Genomic DNA, 17,810 nt, shown 5'->3' with positions numbered 1-17,810 from the left:
CTTTGGTCTGCTGCCTTCTGACACCATTCGGACAGCTTCTTGTGGACATAAGACATCCTTCTTGAAGCGCTATCAAGTGGATATCCTCCTGGTGAAACATACTCATTGATGAGCATCTCCCTCCATGGACTTGGAAACTTTGGAAAAAAGAGGTCCATGGCCTTTTGATCTTCAACCCCCCCCCATATGGACATATAGGGTGTACAGGCGCAGAAATCCATTGAGAGCTTTTGGCTCTAGCACCATCAATCTTAGATTGTAAAGTGCCTGTTGATATTTCTTGCGCTTCTCTTCTGCAGATCCTTCGAAAAAACCCATTCCCAAGAAATGGATTTTTATTTGTTTCGTAGTCACCTCAATAATTTCATAAATTGACGTGCTACTAAACATCTCCTCCCTTACCGAAACCTCAATTTTATCCCAGTATTGTTTTGCCATTCCTGCCAAGCTGGCTTCGAAGATTCTGGCAAATTCTTTTTTGTCGTAATCTATTGTGGCAATCACGACTTTCAATGATGAAGCCCATTCGTCGATGAGACCCTCCCATTCTTTGAAACTGGCTTCGTCGAGGTTGAGAATCAATCCATATGGATGGATTGGTTCTAGTGTGACCTTTCCTACAGGAGTATCCTGCATCTGAGGCCTCCGTCGTCTGGTTCGTTGGAACTGGCCTGCATTTTCTTGAGCTGGTCCCTTCTTTGACGGTTCTCCTTCTTGAGGTTCAGTTTTGGGCACCTCATCTCCTTGGTTCATCTTTAGATCAACCATATTGAGGTTAGCAAAGGATTCTGCTAACTCTTGTAGATCTTCTAATCCGATTCTGTCAAGGCTATTCATGATATTTGCCTTTCATGATTCGGATTATGTCCTTCGGCTGTAACTCCTTTGGTGTTGCATCAAATAGAGATGGATACGTTGGGTCTTTTGACCATTGATTCCGAATTTTTCCGGAACATGGTTTTCGCCTTTCGATCTCCTCCATTCTTTTTTGGATATCACGCAAGAGGGTTAGTATTTCCTCTTGTTTGAGTGATATTCTGCTCATTTCCATCGGTAGTTCATATAGCTTGTTGCCATAATATTCCACCGTTTTCTGAATCTCCCGCAAGTTGACGTTGTCGGAAGAGTCTGGCTCGATCTTGTGGTAGCTTGGATAAGCCACTCCTGCCTTGTCTTTTTGTTCCATCAATCGTGTGACTGATGGGCCTCGTCTCTGTTCCGTTCGATCGCCGTCCTGGCTGCGGCGAATCTCATGAGGTTCTCATGGTAGAATTGGATACTCGCGATAATATCGCGAATAAGCTCGATATCTCCTCCTCGTCTTAAGTTGGTAACGAGGACTCGATTGTTCCAGTTGAGATCGCCTAATAGACGACTGGTTTCTCTTTCCAGATTTTGGAGAGAATTCCTGTAGTGTACACATCTCGGACACTCGTCCGGATCCATAATTTTAAATGGAGTCTCCTCCCACATAGGTTAATCATAAAATAAATTAAATATAATATAATTCCTCTATAAAAACCCGCTCTGATACCATTTTGAACAAGGATCTTTTAAACTGTTTTTTGCTTAAAAGTACGTGGCATTGTCTCACAGTCCAGACCCAGATTACAAAGTAATCTATCGGGCACGAGGAAAGTTTCCAGCCGATATACCATTTAAGCCCAATCTTATACATGTTTTAGGTATAAATTGTCTTTTAGTCAAAAACCAAGAGTTTTAGGGGTCAAAGTACAATAAATTTTATAATGGGGTTATTTTTGAATATTCCAATCTTTGGACATGAGAGATTTTAGAAAAAATTGAAAGGTGATGAATTATGGGGCAAAATCTAAAGGTGGTGTTATAAACTAGAATTTGGTCATAGTTCATGTATTTAGGGGCAATAACCCCTTTTTGAAATATACTTTTGAGAAGTTGGGTAGAATAGATTTCCTCCCTAAATCATAAATAAATTTATTTTGATTGGAATGCCCTCAATAGAGCTGTATAATCGGTTAACGGATATTGATTAACTCAAGGTTACCCGAAGCTTGTTTTTTGTTCATTTGAATTAGAATTTCAATTTAAACTTAAACATGGATTCATATTTTGTTTTTGACAAATTTGAATTTTTATGTCGTTTCGATTATCGGATCGACATTCGATTAGTAGATTTGTAAAAACTTCGAGTATGGGTAAACCTGATAATCGAATCGAATTAACCTAATTTAAATAAATAAATAAAAATATATAATTATTTTAATTATAATTTAATTTATATTCTCTAATTCCAACTTTGTAAGCCCTAATTCACGCACTCCGACTAATGACTATCTACTCACGCAAATTTTCCTAATTTCTAACCCTAACCCAAATTTCATAATTTTTCAATTTTCATCTAATTTCTCTCTCACTCCCATCTCACGCGGCCTCCCCCGACCCCCAAACCCAGAAATCGCCTCCCCCACCCCCAGTCCAGACCGGCGAGACGCGCTCCAGTCTGCCTCCAGGCCTGCCGCAGCTGCTCTCCACTCCTGCGAAACCAAGCCTTCAGGCCCACCGCAGCAGCCCTCCAGTCCGGCGAGACCGCGCCTCCAGCCAGGCCCGCCGCAGCCGCCCTCCATTCCGACCGAGACCGCGCCTTTAGCCAGGCCCGCAGCCGCTCTCCAGTCCGCCTCTAGGCCCGCCGGCCTCCGCAGGCGCCCTCCATTCAAGTAAGTTCCGTGAGTCTGTCGGTGATGATTGATGGGAGACATTGTGGCAGAAATTGGTGGAACCACTTAGATTATTTGAATGTGGCAGAAATTGAGTTGAACAAATTAAGTTTTATTTTTTTGGTATTTCTATTGGACATGCATTGATAATGGTGATGAATTTGTGAGAATGGTGATGGATTTTTGATCTGCCACATCGGTCGGGTCGGTTCGGTCGGCCTAAAACCAAAAATTGATCGGGTCGGTTTTTGGCGGGTTTGAAAGTTACGTATCGGTCAGTTGGTTCATTCTTTTATGCGCACCGTCGTCCACCGCATTGTAGCAGCAGCTCAAGGCTGAAGCCGTTGCTGTTGCTGACTCGCTGCGGCTGCCCTACGGCCCATGCCGCACCGCTGCCCCGCTGCGCGCGGAGCCGTTACAGCCTAAAGAGAAATATTTTCCGTACCTAACACATAGGAGTATTATATTATGTGAAAATTCGTTCTACAGATTGTTGTGAAATTGAGAGCAACTTATGCTTCGGTTATAGCCGTTACAGCCTCATTCTCGAATCCTGATCCTAGCGGCTGATTTATTTTTTACCTCACTGCCCTTTTACTAAGCTGATGAAATTCCAATTATAGCCTCCCAAACTCCTCCCCTCATTGTCAGCCATAGAACCCTAAAACCTAATATGCATAAATCTCTGTTTTCTTTGAGAAGTTTCTGTGTATTGAGCTCTTGTGGAAATCCTTCTCTTGTTTATCTGTAAGCTATGATTATTTTTTTTCCCAATTTAGCATAATAATAATATAGAAATTGAAATATACGATTTTTGTTTTCTTGTATCTTGTTACGGCGACTGTACGGGTCATCTTTTATAATTCTTTGGATGATTTTGTTATTTATCGATCTTTTTTATGTGTTTAGGTATTTTTTCAGTAATGGGGAAGAAGAAAGTGAGAAAGATGATGGAGATTGATAGTGACATGGGGTTGGACGAAGAAATGAACGATGGAGTTATGCTGGTTAAAAAACCACTCCTTAGTTTGTCAAATTTATCAATGGAGAATTTGTTTTGAATTAATATGTTATATCTATTTTGCTTCTCATATATAGATGGACAATGATGATGGCAATGAAGATGATTTTCATGATGAACATCATGACAGTGAGGAGGAAGATGAGGATGAAGAAGAGGATGATGGGGAGGAAGGCTCGGAAGAGGACAATGAGGAAGGAGAACATAGTGATGAAGATATTCAGAAAGGTGAGGAGCTGGATGAGCTGGAGAAAGAATATAGAGAACTTCAAAACCAGGAGCAGTAAGTAATTGGACTGCTGCAATGCTTGATGCTCCTCAAATTAGTTTTCTTGTTAGAGAATTAAACTGTAGTGGTGTTTTATTTTTTATGGCTTTTTCTCCTTTGTTGGCTTCTGTTATATATATGCGCACTTTAATGATAAGCTGCTGGTAAAGATTTGTTGGTGAAATGCTTAGTTATTTGATTAAGTCAGCCCTTAAAACTTTATAGTTGAGAACCTTCTTAATTCCTAAGACGATACAAAAAAAATTATGTTCTTGAAGCTAGTATTTGAGTTCTGATATACTGATAGTTGTAAATAAATAAATTAAATTGCTTAGCACATGGAGAAGCAATATCAAATACAAAGTTTTGCTTCACATGTGAGAATTCTGCAATTGTTGATCTTCTCCTCTTTGACTTCTGCTATCTCGCCTCTACATGACTGGTTAAAGTATCTAAAACTATTAATAAATCTCAATGTCAGATTTCTTTATAGTATAGGGTGTAAGAGAGATTGTGTGGAAGAGAAACAATATGTTGTTTATCATGAATGCATCCTGATAACTTATCCTAATAGCAGTTTTTCTCTATCATTGTCTTCTATGTCCTAGCACTTTCAGACCATTTTAGAGTTACTTCTATAACTTGTTAATATACTCGGTAATATATCCAGAGACATTTGGAGGAATCTAAAGCGTCATACGGATGAGGACATTCAAAAAGGTCAAGCTGTGAAAAATCAAAGGGTATGATGTTACCGGCCCATTACATCTAGTTCACTGTTTCATTCAATCTCTAATTTTGAATTTGCTCTGAATTATGTAATTGCATATCATGATTTCCAACAAAGTCACTAGTTTTCTCTAGCTCAAATTTTAGTTCTTTTAGCAACTTTATTTTCGAAAAGATACTTTATGCTGCTTCTGTGTTTCTCCGCCTCTTTTACTAGCAAGACCGGAGATGTCTTTGCTTTTATATGTTTGCCTATCTAATCATTTGCTGCTCCCTTTGATGGGTGCCTTTTTCGATTTATTGGTAAATATGCTATTACTGAGATCTTTTGTTGACATAATCTGTCTCCTCCTGTAATTAGGCCCTCTGGGATAAGACACTTGAGTTCAGATTCTTGCTGCAGAAACCATTCTCAAGTTGTAATAGACTTCCAGAGGTTCTGACTCCTATTTTCGCAAGTTATTTCACGGAAGGATGCTCTGAAACATTATACTGACAAAGATAATTTTTTCTGCAGGAGCAGGTTAAGTCCTTATATTGTGATGCTGATAATGAAGTCAGTGAAGCATATTCAGATCTAATTTCTTCGTCAAAGAAGACATTGGATTCTATACTAGAGTTGCAACAGGTGTGCTTGTTGTTTAAGCATCTACTCTTTTTAGCTTCATTGTGTTGCCCCGTACAGTTTAATTAGTTAGTAAATTATTTCTGTGTTATAAAAGTGCCTAGCCCTACAAAAGGGTTTTTCAGTGCATAACTGAAGTTAACTTTCTCAGGCTCTGATGACAAACAATCCATCTATTACTCGATTTGAAGAAGGTATGCATGTTACATTACAATCTTTTCTTCTTTCTTAGAGTGGTAAAGTTCCTCATCCTGGCTGTTGAAAATCCCCACCGCTAGATAGATTTTGCTGAACTTAAACTGAAACTAGTTACATGAAATTCTTCTTTTCATTTTTCATGTTTTTAGCCTTTGGAGCATAATACTATTCTTCTCTCCAACATAGCAAATAGGACCTCCATGATTTGCAAATGAAACATATGTTTCCACTTTAATAGATGTTCTGTGCAAATCATAAATTTCATGCATTAAAATATGCATTGATTTGATCTTGTGGTCCATAAAGGACTTAGAATGCACAAAGTAACACATGTTGTCCAATCACAGATTACCTTTGCAATCATGGTTCTCTTTATATACTTCACACCCCTTAAAAGAATCAAATGAGAATCACTATGTAGGTATGAAAATTATATGTTGTGCCCAATTTAAGTGTACCCATGTCATTATACTCCTGTTGTCCCACTTATCTTGGCACATTTGCTTGATCACGGAGATTAAGAATAAAGGGTTATGAGTGTAAAAGTGGGTAGGGACCACTTATTTTATGTGTGTTAGAGATGGTAGGAACCACATACTATTTTTGGAAAGTGCCATTATAAATGGGACAAACTAAAAAGGAAAAAGTGTGCCAAGATAAGTGGGATGGAGGGAGTATTATATTTCTATTTATATTATAGGACATTTTCCCCTAAATTTAATGGATTTATTTATGATGGATGATTAAATACAAGGATTATACTGGCCAAGTGTCATATTTGGCACAAAAAATCAAGATTTGATACTAATTTGAGGTGCCGATGAAATCGTGACAGCTCAACTACAAATCTCATATACTTTTCTCATCCAACAATATAATAAGCCATGCAAAGGTTTAGAATTGCACAAATTATTAAAGGAAGAGCTTTAGAATTTGAGAAGAAATTCAATAGATATTCTTGGTAGCTTCAGGTTCATTCCTAGTGGAATTGCCCAAATTTGGTTGTTATTAGCTTTTAAATTCCCAATTAACACTATGAAAAGTCCCTAAATAATTGGAAAAGATCGAAAAGATAAACTTCAGTCAAACCTGGCCGAAGGAGCATATCTCTTCGTGATTTAAAAAATATATCATATGACATATAAAATTAAATAAGGCGAAAATCCTTCTAATTAACATTCCAAACTTAATAAATCAAGTCTAGAAAAATCAGGAATGTCAAAAGTGTTCTTGAAGAGAAGAATTGAAGGATGAATATGGAGTTGTAATCTACAGTTCTTCTTTTGATCATAAAGATATTGAATTTGCCTGAGTGTTTGTGTTTATTTATGTAAATATGTAAAAGGAATTGTGTTGAACATGCTAACATGTCTTCTTTATTGAATGTTGATTGGAAATGTCATTGGATATTTTTTCCTATTTAGCTAATCCTGTGAGAGATTCCAAGCAATTAGATGTACCAGGGGTCTCAGATGGGAATATTGATGAAGAATGGTTACAGATTTCCCAAATACAATCAAGGTACCTTTATTATCTTTCAGGTTTTAGTTCTTTATCTTTAAGTGCTATGCCACTGTTTCTCAATATCATCTTCAGTGAACTAGCACCCACGCCTATGGAGCATGCATCTAATCGTGTGGCAGATTTTATTGCATCACTTGTTGTAATAGTCAGTGTCCGATGAATTAACCAATGGTCATGTTTCTTATTAAATTGTATGTATAGTTGGTTTAATAGGTGCTGTAGCTGCTCTCCCATACTTGATTATATATTTTTGAGACCATCATATATACAATTGATTGTAATAGGCAGATTTTATTGCATCACTTGTTGTAAAAGTCAGTGCTATAGTTGATTTTGCACCATCATATATCTATCTTTGGAATTTCTTATGGAAGCACTTAGAACTTAAATATCTATTTGTATATCTACATATAAAATGGAAATAGTTGTAAAGATAGGAAAGTGGCTTTTTACCATCTAAATGCACTTGCTGTTTCTACAATGGAGCAAGCAGTCACCTTGCTTGACCCACCACATGGTAGGTTGGGACAATCCAGGAGGACCATATGACCATCCTTATCCATGCATTACACAAGTATTACTCTAGTATTCTATGTATTAGAACACTTAACATCATGTTCTTGGCTTTTCTGAGATTACAGTGAATTTTATACTGTTATAAACTATATCAACTATTCTGTATTGCAGAATGAATTCGTTTAGAAATAAGTCAGTTGACAAATGGCAAAGGAAGACCCAGGTGACAACTGGTTCAGCTGCTATTAAGGACAAATTGCATGCTTTCAATCAGGTTTCTGACAAGACCTCCAAGATTTTCTCATTGCACGTGATCTGCAACTATCTACTATTGACTTTTTTTTTTTTCCTCCTTCAGAGTATAAGTGAACAAGTGGCTGCTTACATGAGGGATCCAAGTAAAATGATTAAGGGGATGCAGCAGAATAGATCAGCCGTTGCTGTATTTGGAAATGTAGGTTTGAAGTACAGTCTTAAACCAATTTGGTTTTGGATCAACACTTTAGTCATTTGATGATTGTGTATCTGTTACTCTGCAGTCTGCACTTTACTTGTGCTGTGTATTTTAATCCTTCTTGGCCTTGTGCAGGTGCCGTGCTATGCGGGGAATGTTAAGCCAGAGGTATTAATTTAATTATGTTGGGTTACAAGCAGGGGTTTCATTCACTGATTGTATATTCATTTATGTAGTTTATAAGGGCATAAGTAGCTTCATATTCCTTCTGCACATTAAGATCATCAATTTGTCAACATCAGTGCCTTGCTGAAGATTATGTTTTCTCCGAGGTGGTCTAAATTAATGAGATGTTGCATGATGTGTGGCTGTGGTAAATCTGTTAATGGACTAAATCTACATGAGAATATTTTACTTTTAACATCATAATACTTTTAGCAATTAAAATGCAGTGAGTAGTTTGTTGGTTCAATGGCGGAACACATCTTATTTTTATTATAAGGAGGGGATTTCTCAATGGGAGCCACCTATTTTGTTAAACATGGAAAGATACTATTAGGGGAGGGCAATTGCTTATCTTACAAGTTTCAAAAATTAAATGAAATTGTGAAGTGAGGACTTTGTGAAATTAGAGCTGTACCTGTTGGAGAATTTCAGTAGCCTCCCTTAGAAGTTCTCATAATGCTTGAGGCCTGATTTTTTTTATGTAACTGACCAGGAGACTAGCACAAATGGTGATCCTGAACTTCTGGACGACTCGGAATTTTACCAGCAACTATTGAAAGAGTTCTTCGAGACAGTAGACCCGTCATCATCTGGTAAACTTTTTAAGAGTTCAGCCTATTATGTGTTAGGAATACATTGTTAATTTTTTGTATCACTTGATAACTACCAATTTCTCAATTTTTTGTCGGGCCTTTTTCTTGTTATATACATCTATATAATTACCACTTTTTTACATTTCTGGTGTTCCTGTAGCTTCCTTCAATTTTATATGCAAGCATGCTCTCTGCATGTTAAAATTATATATAGATTTTGACTGTGCCTGGACATCATGTTATTGTTTACAGAAGTGGCTTTCTATGCTCTTAAAAGATTGCAAACAAAGAAAAGAAAAATCGTTGACCGTCGTGCTTCAAAGAGTCGCAAGATTCGGTAAGTTTAGCTTTTACTGGTAGGAAAATATGTTTAGTTACTTCTCTTGGGTTGATTTGACTCTTGAAATGATTCTCCAGGTATCATGTGCATGAAAAGATTGTCAATTTCATGGCTCCTCGGCGTGGAGATATTCCTCCTACGGCCTCGAAATTATTTGAAAACTTGTTTGGCCTTAAAACTCAGAAATCTGCCTCAGTAGCATAGCCAGCTCTTATACAGGCAATAATTGTACACCAAATGCAATGTGATCGCCCCTGAACTTGAATTTTCGTAAAACAGTGATTACTGTGTCGGCCTAAAAGGTAAGTTACGCTGAAAGATTGTAAGATTTTTCGAGGATAGATATGGCGGAATTGGAGTTCGATTTCTCATCTAGTTAAATTTGCAAATTTGATTAAAACAAAGATCCCAACATGGGAAATAGTTAGTTTATTTAGATATATGTTCAATTTGAGCTGTATTCTCTAGTTCACTATGTTATACTGGTTTATGCCCAGCGTACTTGTTTGCTCATCAATTTTTGTGTTGTAGTTTCAATATATAATGTTGAGGAATTACTGTACTCTTCATCTCTGGAGCTTAAGTTTTGTTTCAAATAGGCATTTTATTTATTTCTCACTTCATCCTCCAAATATTTTTTTTTTCAGACCACTAATAGTATCTTAGAACACTACTTCACCACTAATAGTATCTTATTTACTCTTAATTTTCACATTTTTAGTATTCTCAATACTAATTTAATTAGAATATATTTTTATCACTTTTAATATTAATTATAACATTTTTCATCGTTTTAAATACACTCAATAATTTTGTCCTAAAATTCGTATTCCTCCTAGAACATTTAGGTGATGAAGTATACTTTACTGGTACTTATCAGCTGGAATAAGTTTAATAATTATATCTTGTTTTGTTTCAATAGATATCTTATTTACTTTCAAATTTGCTGCTACTTGTCAGGTGGAATATGTTAAGTAATTTTTTATAATAATAATAATTAAAAATTAGACAAATACTCTTTTTCCTTACGTATTTTTCCACTAGGTTTATGTATCTGAAGTTTTTCTTTTAAGTTAACTATGGCAAAATGCTTTATGAGTGACTATTTTAAAGGAAATAAGTTCTAAGATTTTACAAAACGTGAAATTGAATTGAGAACGCAACAATCACCGTAGGACTAAACGGTCATCTAATCCATCAAAGTTATATAATATTCTAATTCAACTTATCTACCAAGTCTACGAAAAGAAATACAAAATCATATATGAAAAAAAAATTGTAAATAACACTAAAGATACAAAATACCCTAAGCAGCATTCCAGCAGTAATGAATGTAAAGTAGAATGCTCAGAAATCATTTCTACAATATGTTTTCTTTTCTTTTTTTTGGTGTTGTGTCGAGTAGTATAAACATGACATATTACATCATCTTACAGCTTCAGGAGCAGAGTTGCAGTAAGGTGTGTGCAAACACACGAGCTTTGTGCAAGTTAGACACACACTAGCAAACACGACGCCAACGACAACCCCGAAAATGCTCTTACGTTTATCTAACTTGATCGCTCTTCTCACGGTGCTCCAGAAGCACGGGAAAAGTCCTCCACAAGCAAACACCAGGACGTGGTCCAACCCGCTGTAGTCGATCCCAGCCAGTATAGCTCCAATGGCTGATAACGGCCCCACAAACCCGATTAGGGCAGCGGATAAAAGGGATGCATGCCAACTATCGGTTGCTCCAAAGATGCAGCTAGCCACAGCTGCGCCACGAGGGAACCCGTGGAGGGAGACGGGGAGGACCATGTGCCTCCCAAGGCCGTAAGCTTTGGGTGCAGCTACACCTAACGCGAGCCCCTCAGCGAGAGCGTGAAGGGCGACTGCTGCACAAGACAGGACTGATTGAAGCGTGAGTGCACTTACAGTTAAGCCGGTGACAGTAGATAATGTGTTTGCAGAAGTCTTCCTGTGCAATCGAGAATTCGTAAGGATTGATGTAGGTACGTGGACGAATGCTGTTCCGACCCCAAGAAGAAACAGGAGTGGAAGAAGCCCCATCTTAGAAGAGACAAGTAGTTGAAGGGGTCGCCAGGTACCAAGGACAAAGGCAATGCCAGAGGCCACACCGGTAAGAAATGCATGCCGAAGGCGGAAAGCAAGAGCAAATGCAACAAGGGCTACACCACCGAGCAAAGGACCTAGGCCGAACAATAGAGAAACAAAGAAGCCGGAAGCATCCTCTTGACTGCAAAAATAAAACAACATTATGCACAAGTGGATGGATGATGCTAAATTTTGCAATTTTGTCCTTACCCCATTAACCCAGAAGAGAAACATGAAGTGAATGAAAGAAAACAACATCACATCATGCAAATCACAAATTTCAGCAAACATTCAGCTACAAAGATGGATTCTCACCTGTAGTTGTGGCTGAAATGCTCAAACACGGCACCGAGTGCCTCCATAAATGCCACAGATAGCGTAGCAGCTGATGCAACTTGAGATGGGGAAGACTCCTGTAAACAAGGGAAGAGTTTTAGTTTTTGAAGGAACAAGGGAAAAGTTAAATAAAAACAATCAAAGTGGAAGAGTTTCTGATGTTGGGACCAGCCTAAATCCCTTTCATCTAACATATACAAGTAAAGGCCATCAGATATGATTTGATCATGTTTGAACGAATAATTATTTCAGATGGTAAAACATCGGAGAATCAACAAGACATCATAAAAGGATGCTTTTCTTTCCATTATTCAATCAATATTTATTCAGTTCTAAGTACCATGATCAACGAATCAAAAGGACATTCTATTTATAAATAATTTAATATTCACAAGCACAAAGTCTAGCTTTTAGTGCCACGCATAACTCATATTAAATGAAAAGGGAAATAGTATGGACAGCAATCTTGGCCAAAAGAGAATTCTTGCTTTTACCTTGAACCCATCTGGAAGGACCTCAGCCATAACCATCCAAATCATACAACCGGCAGCAAATCCAGTTGCAAATGGCAAGAACTTGTTGAATGCATCCGCACATATAAATGAAGGAACTGCTACAAGAGGCTGCATTAAAAAACTACATAAGATACTACTTTCCAACTTCATAAACGAAGATTGTGAAAATCCCTTCCACTACACTCTTTCCCCCAACCCCCAAAAGAAAAAAGAACCTCTACACACCCACCCATTACACACACAGCAAAATTGAAGTACCACAGGTTTCCAATATCCACACATGGGATTAGGAGAAGCCACTTAGAGGGTGTTTGGCTGAGCTTATAAGCTCTTTAAAACAGCTTATAAGCTCCTTCAAAGTGTTTGGCAAAATAAGCTATAAAACAGCTTATAAGCTCCAAAAATAAGCTCCAAGAGCTTATAATCTCCCCAAAAAATAAGTTCCTCTACCCCAACTTATTTTTTTATAATCTTATATGCAATAATCATTTTACAAATATTCTTCAACGATAATTTATTATTTTCATCATATATCATTCAACTTCATTTTTCTTCGATTTTCTCTCTCTAGCAAAAAAAATCTCTCTCTAGCTTATAAACTCATTATCCAAACACTTTGTTAACTTATAAGCTTTTAAAAAACTACATCTTATAAGTTCTTGAAACATCTTATAAGCTCTAAGAGTTTAGAAGCTCTTTAAAATAAGCTTAGCCAATCACCCTCTTAGTCACAAGTGATAATTCCAAAATCCGCCAAAGAAATTTTGCCCTGACATTGCCCCAATATGATCCAGTTCCACAGAATAAACAATCACCGGTTCCCTAATGTTTTTCAGATCTGCACCTGTTTCTATCAGACCTAAATAATCATATAATGATTCATTCTCAGCTGTCAAAATGGAACAGATTATGGCCATAGGCAGATGGCTCAATAAGTAATTACATCTTCATTGTTTATTTTTACAGTATGACACAGTCTCTTGACTCAATTTCATTTTGTCGTATGAACTACAATTATGCATAGTTTTCCATGATCAGGACTAATACCTGTGGTAGTGATGTAATCACACTCCATATCATGGCATTCTGTGGAGAAACTCCTCTCGATGCAAGGACCATACTAACAGCCAGGCCCTCAGGTATATTGTGCACAGCAATAGCCAACGTCACCAATAACCCTTGTGATAAACCCTTAGAGCCAGCAAAGGAAACTCCAACACCAGATCCCTCACCAAAAGAATGAAGAGTCATGATTCCGACAACAAGAATGACTTTAGTAGCATCTGCTCCCTTTATGTCCAGCATGCTCATTTCACCATATTGCTCAAGGAACTGAGTTCAAAAAAATTACAAATTGACAATAGAATATTTGAGCATTCAAATAAAGGAAGAAGACCTAGCAATACCAAGATACAAATAATGGCAGGAAATTTTAGTAAGCTTCTGCTAGAATGAACAAAAAAAAATAGATTAGAAACTATCAACAAATCTTTGCACTACAGCTACTTGGGACTCGTAAGATTTCGTAGTTACAGCACAGGCAAGACCTATTGTGCTTACAGTAATTGAAGAGGGAGCAGGGAGATAATATAATGTTACATTGTGTAATAAGAGAAGGCCTTGTCATTGGATATAATATTCTTGTGAGATAGGGTCTGTATTCCTAACAACGGATATATAACAAATGACAGTTGCATTAAGCTAGTGATAGGATAGAACATAATAAAATAAAATACATACACACTCCCATTGACATGGATGCCATTGCACAAACCTCAGTAAGTAATAGAAAGGGGTTAGGGCTGCTTGTGATAGAATCAATTTATCATCTTATTAAATACTACTCCCTCCGTCCCGCTTCAAATGACCCCAAAAAATGGGCACGGAGATTAAGAAACGTGTGATAAAGGTATAAAATGGTGGTGGGTCAACCCAAAAAATAGTGTTAAATGCCTAATTTTATTTCTAAATTTGGGTTGGGTCATTTGAAGTGGGACAACCCAAAATAAAAATTGGGTCATTTGAAGTGGGACAGAGGAAGTAAGTAATTTCTTTCATGCTCTCAAAGTAGATACCATTGTCGGGAATGTTATATCCTTTAGCATTTCAGTGAACAACAAAAGACCATACAAGACTGTCAAGCATGTGTGTGCATTGGATAAAATTGACACCACAGCCAAAAATACAGAGAAATTTGCAACATAATATTACAGAGGCATACCATAAAGATGGAGCATGTGTAGGGAAGACTTGTCAAGCAGGACCAGAAAAACAAAAGGGAAGACCGAACGGAAGGAAGAGAGGGCGAGAAAACCAAAACTTAAATTGCTTATAAAACACCCAGCCAACCAAGCAACTCAGACTCTTAAAACATAGGAACCAGCCTTTACAAAACCAGAAAACTGAATAAAGGAGGCATATGAATCTGCAGTCAACTAGATAGCACTATATCAAGGAATCAAAAGGGGGCCCCCCAGATAATTACAGTAGCTTTAACATGACAAATTGTTACGGAAATTTAAAGCCACAGACAAAGAAGCAGAAACAATCGCCAATCAAACAGCTTAACGAGGTATTGAAACAGTACAACTAAGAATGAGGTAATATCATGATCATAAATAAGGGGCATTACACAGTCCAGATCAGACAAAAAAAAATTACAGTCGAAGAGATTCACCTTCTTACAAAGCAAGATGAAAACACCGCCAGACAAAATACCCAATACGACCCAACTGCCACTTCCATGGCCCTGTCCTTCTTGTATGAGGTCAAAACTTGCAGCAAGCATTACTCCTGCTGCCATCCCATTGCATATTCCAGCCCATTGAGGATCAAGCTCCATAAAAAAGAATGGGAGAGCTCCCAAACCAGTAGCCGCAGCCATTGCCAGCGTGAAAATTGCAACTGTTGACACTGAGACTCTACCATTTCCGTCCTGCCATGCACCCATTTCATCACCAATATGCTCAGTACCAGATCCATCTATCACACCACCTTCTGCATTCCTCCGAGGAGCAGTAATCACTCTTTGTAAAGTTTGCTCTTCTTGTTCAGCTGTTATACTATGACCAAATATGACAACCGAGAGAAACACCAAAAGAAGCAGGTTCACTCTTAAACCCATCTTTTTTGTGCTTCAAACTATAAAACCACTCAATCATATGCACAAAATAACAGCTGGTATTGCTGTGTTCTCTACCAAGTACGAAGTCAAGTGAGCAGGACTCAAATAATATTCCACGCTGATGGTACTTTACAATTATAGCTTAGTGATTGCCACTTACTGCTCTCCTGCACATGGATGTTGAATTAGGTAATGCTGCCCTTGATGCTGCTAAAAATAAAAGTTGAGCAAGGAACAATCTTCCTAAACAAAGATCAAGAAGACATAAAAAGATGTAGTAATCATTATTCACAAGCAAGATAAATGTGACAGCATAAAATACGTGGAAACCTTGAATACATATGCTCTTAGTTTTCCAAGACACCGAATTCAAAGAGGGGGCATCATGAACAACAAAAGTTGCACGAAAAGTGAACATTGCAGGAAAGAATCAATCTGAAGAAGAATCCGGAGAGAAAGCCAAACAGATGGAAGTCAATCCGTATTTACGTAGGAGATCATCGAAGCTTTTAAAAGTTGCTCTTTATAATCTCAGTAAAGTCCATGCTCATAGTAGGATTAATCAATTTTGTTGATTTAGCTCTATACCTGGTGGCATTCAGAAATGATTTCTTTTAAATAAAAAACTTTGGATAGGATAACGACATAAATAACAGATAAGCTAAATCTTGATCCCTACAAATTTCACAAGTTCCAACTTTCTAGGATGAATAAGTTATCAAGCACAACACACTTTGATCTTCCCAGTTTCAGTGTAGTCAAGAATCATAAAACCCCCAAAGCACCACAAATATTCAGAAAGTAAACACAAAAAATCCAATCGGCCGCTATCCAGACACAAAAGAGCACCACGCAGAAAAATATTAACTTAATCAATTCCAGAAACAATAGAATTCTTGATTCAATCATCACAAAATGAACCCAAAAGCTGAAAACAGACCAAATAAATATCATTACCGTGAAATGCTAAAACCCCACCAAAAACCACACGTCTAAACAAATGGGAGAGCACAAAATATTGAATTTCAAGGGATCCTTTTATGTTATACAGGAAAACAAAAATTAAACCCAAATTTGGCACCAATTTTGAGGTGTTATGTCAATATATGAAAGGAAAGAGTGAAGAACTTGACCCACCTTTTCCAATTTGGATCCGTACAACCGATGAATGGACGATGATGATGGTAATAGACGGCTAATGCACTTGAAGATGAAAATTCAAAATTCAAGCACTATCTCACCACCATCATCATATTTGTAATTGTATTTCACAATCTGATTTTCGTTTATGAAAGCTAAAACCGTGGACCGCCCATTGTTTGTACGTTTATTCTTTTACCCAATTAATTTATGGGATCCCCACTTTAAAGAAACAAGATTTGGGGGGGTTTTGCTTCTTCTCTTTTTCTGATTTTCTTATCAAAATGTTGACTTTATTGAAGAAAAGCAGAAGAGAGAAAATGGTGGGGACAAATTTCGTTGTTTTTAGGGTTTTTATTACTTTGAAATTTATAGATATAGTCAATTATTAACGGAAATATATTTAATTCGTGGTAATAACGCTAATTTTATCCAATATTTTTTTCTTTATTTATGCGATGAGTTGAATAATTCCTTTTACTTTGAGGCATATAAATGCTAGATGCAGATTTAAATAAATGAATTATTCCACACTTTGTGAAAGTCAACAATTCTAATTGGGTAGGTATATATTTCACAATTAATCTATGTATACATACTAGTGTATTACCCGTCGAAATTCGACGGGTACATATTTTCTTGTAATTTATAGTACTCCCTCCGTCCCGCTATTCAAGTCTCATTTTCCTTTTTGGGTTGTCCCACCGATAATGTCCCGTTTCCTAAAAATGAAATAATAAGGGGATGCTTAACTCACTAATTGTTCAACTAATAAACCCTTAATTAATTCATTTCCCCTCTATTCTCTATCTCTCTTTCTCTCTCTTTCTCTCGTCTCTCTCTCTGCGCCTGAGTCTCCACCGCCGTCGTCTGCTCGTCGCCGGAGGAAGCCTTCTCCTCCACCTTCACCGCCCTAGCCGTCTTCTCCTCCACTTGCCTTTCCCCTGCTTGTCGTCGGAGGAAGCTTTTATCCGCCCTCACCGCAGCGCCTCGCCGTCTGTCACTTCTCTCATCGGTGACCGCAGCGCCTCGCCGCTCGTTTTCCGGCGACCAGGGCTCTGCCCTTCTCGTGCCTTCCATCTGCAAAGAGACTCTCGGCTCTCTCTCTCTCTCTGCGCCTCGACCATCAGAAGCCCGCTCTAGATCTCTCTTTCTCTCTCTCTCTGTGCCTCGACCATCGGCGACCAGAGGCTCGAGGCGATCTATCGTGATTCGCATCAGAAGCCCGCTCCAACTGCGTCTATCTACCGTCCACCCCTCTGAATGAAACCTTAGCAGCGGCGCGGCGCGGCGCGGCGGAGTGCGAGCGGCGGCGGCTTGAGTGAGAAGATGATCCAGATCTGTTCCTGAAATTTTCACTCTCTGTTCATGAAATTTTCTCCAATTTTGTTTGAGTTCGATCGGTTCGA

General features: G+C 37.9%; 2 protein-coding genes across 6 annotated transcripts; one reads left to right on the top strand and one right to left on the bottom strand.

Annotated features, from left to right (window-relative positions):
* Positions 1 to 2,305: 2,305 nt before the first annotated feature.
* On the top strand, positions 2,306 to 9,807 carry LOC131006985 (uncharacterized). Of its 2 annotated transcripts, none has more exons than XM_057934131.1 (14): positions 2,306 to 2,696; positions 3,606 to 3,703; positions 3,795 to 4,000; positions 4,656 to 4,728; positions 5,076 to 5,150; positions 5,232 to 5,342; positions 5,491 to 5,533; positions 6,962 to 7,058; positions 7,749 to 7,851; positions 7,936 to 8,031; positions 8,167 to 8,199; positions 8,750 to 8,849; positions 9,102 to 9,186; positions 9,267 to 9,807. In XM_057934131.1, exons 2-14 carry the CDS (start codon positions 3,620 to 3,622, stop codon positions 9,391 to 9,393), a joined length of 1,233 nt encoding a protein of 410 aa, XP_057790114.1. In that variant the 5' UTR covers positions 2,306 to 2,696; positions 3,606 to 3,619; the 3' UTR covers positions 9,394 to 9,807. The 2 variants fall into 2 exon arrangements, with proteins under 2 accessions (XP_057790114.1, XP_057790115.1); XM_057934132.1 differs by having other exon boundaries at positions 2,349 to 2,696; positions 5,238 to 5,342.
* Positions 9,808 to 10,432: 625 nt separating this feature from the next.
* On the bottom strand, positions 10,433 to 16,747 carry LOC131006984 (putative zinc transporter At3g08650). Of its 4 annotated transcripts, XM_057934128.1 has the most exons (7): positions 16,399 to 16,658; positions 15,592 to 15,849; positions 14,815 to 15,428; positions 13,185 to 13,469; positions 12,117 to 12,245; positions 11,602 to 11,699; positions 10,433 to 11,428 (listed from the first exon to the last, which is right to left on the bottom strand). In XM_057934128.1, exons 3-7 carry the CDS (start codon positions 15,259 to 15,261, stop codon positions 10,615 to 10,617), a joined length of 1,773 nt encoding a protein of 590 aa, XP_057790111.1. In that variant the 5' UTR covers positions 15,262 to 15,428; positions 15,592 to 15,849; positions 16,399 to 16,658; the 3' UTR covers positions 10,433 to 10,614. The 4 variants fall into 4 exon arrangements, with proteins under 4 accessions (XP_057790111.1, XP_057790113.1, XP_057790110.1 ...); XM_057934130.1 differs by lacking the exon at positions 15,592 to 15,849 and having other exon boundaries at positions 16,399 to 16,747; XM_057934127.1 differs by lacking the exon at positions 15,592 to 15,849 and having other exon boundaries at positions 14,815 to 15,504; positions 16,399 to 16,734.
* Positions 16,748 to 17,810: the final 1,063 nt, after the last annotated feature.

Source organism: Salvia miltiorrhiza, chromosome 1 (genome assembly GCF_028751815.1).
Source record: "Salvia miltiorrhiza cultivar Shanhuang (shh) chromosome 1, IMPLAD_Smil_shh, whole genome shotgun sequence".
Taxonomy (NCBI): domain Eukaryota; kingdom Viridiplantae; phylum Streptophyta; class Magnoliopsida; order Lamiales; family Lamiaceae; genus Salvia; species Salvia miltiorrhiza.
This window is presented reverse-complemented; position numbering and strand designations above follow the sequence as displayed.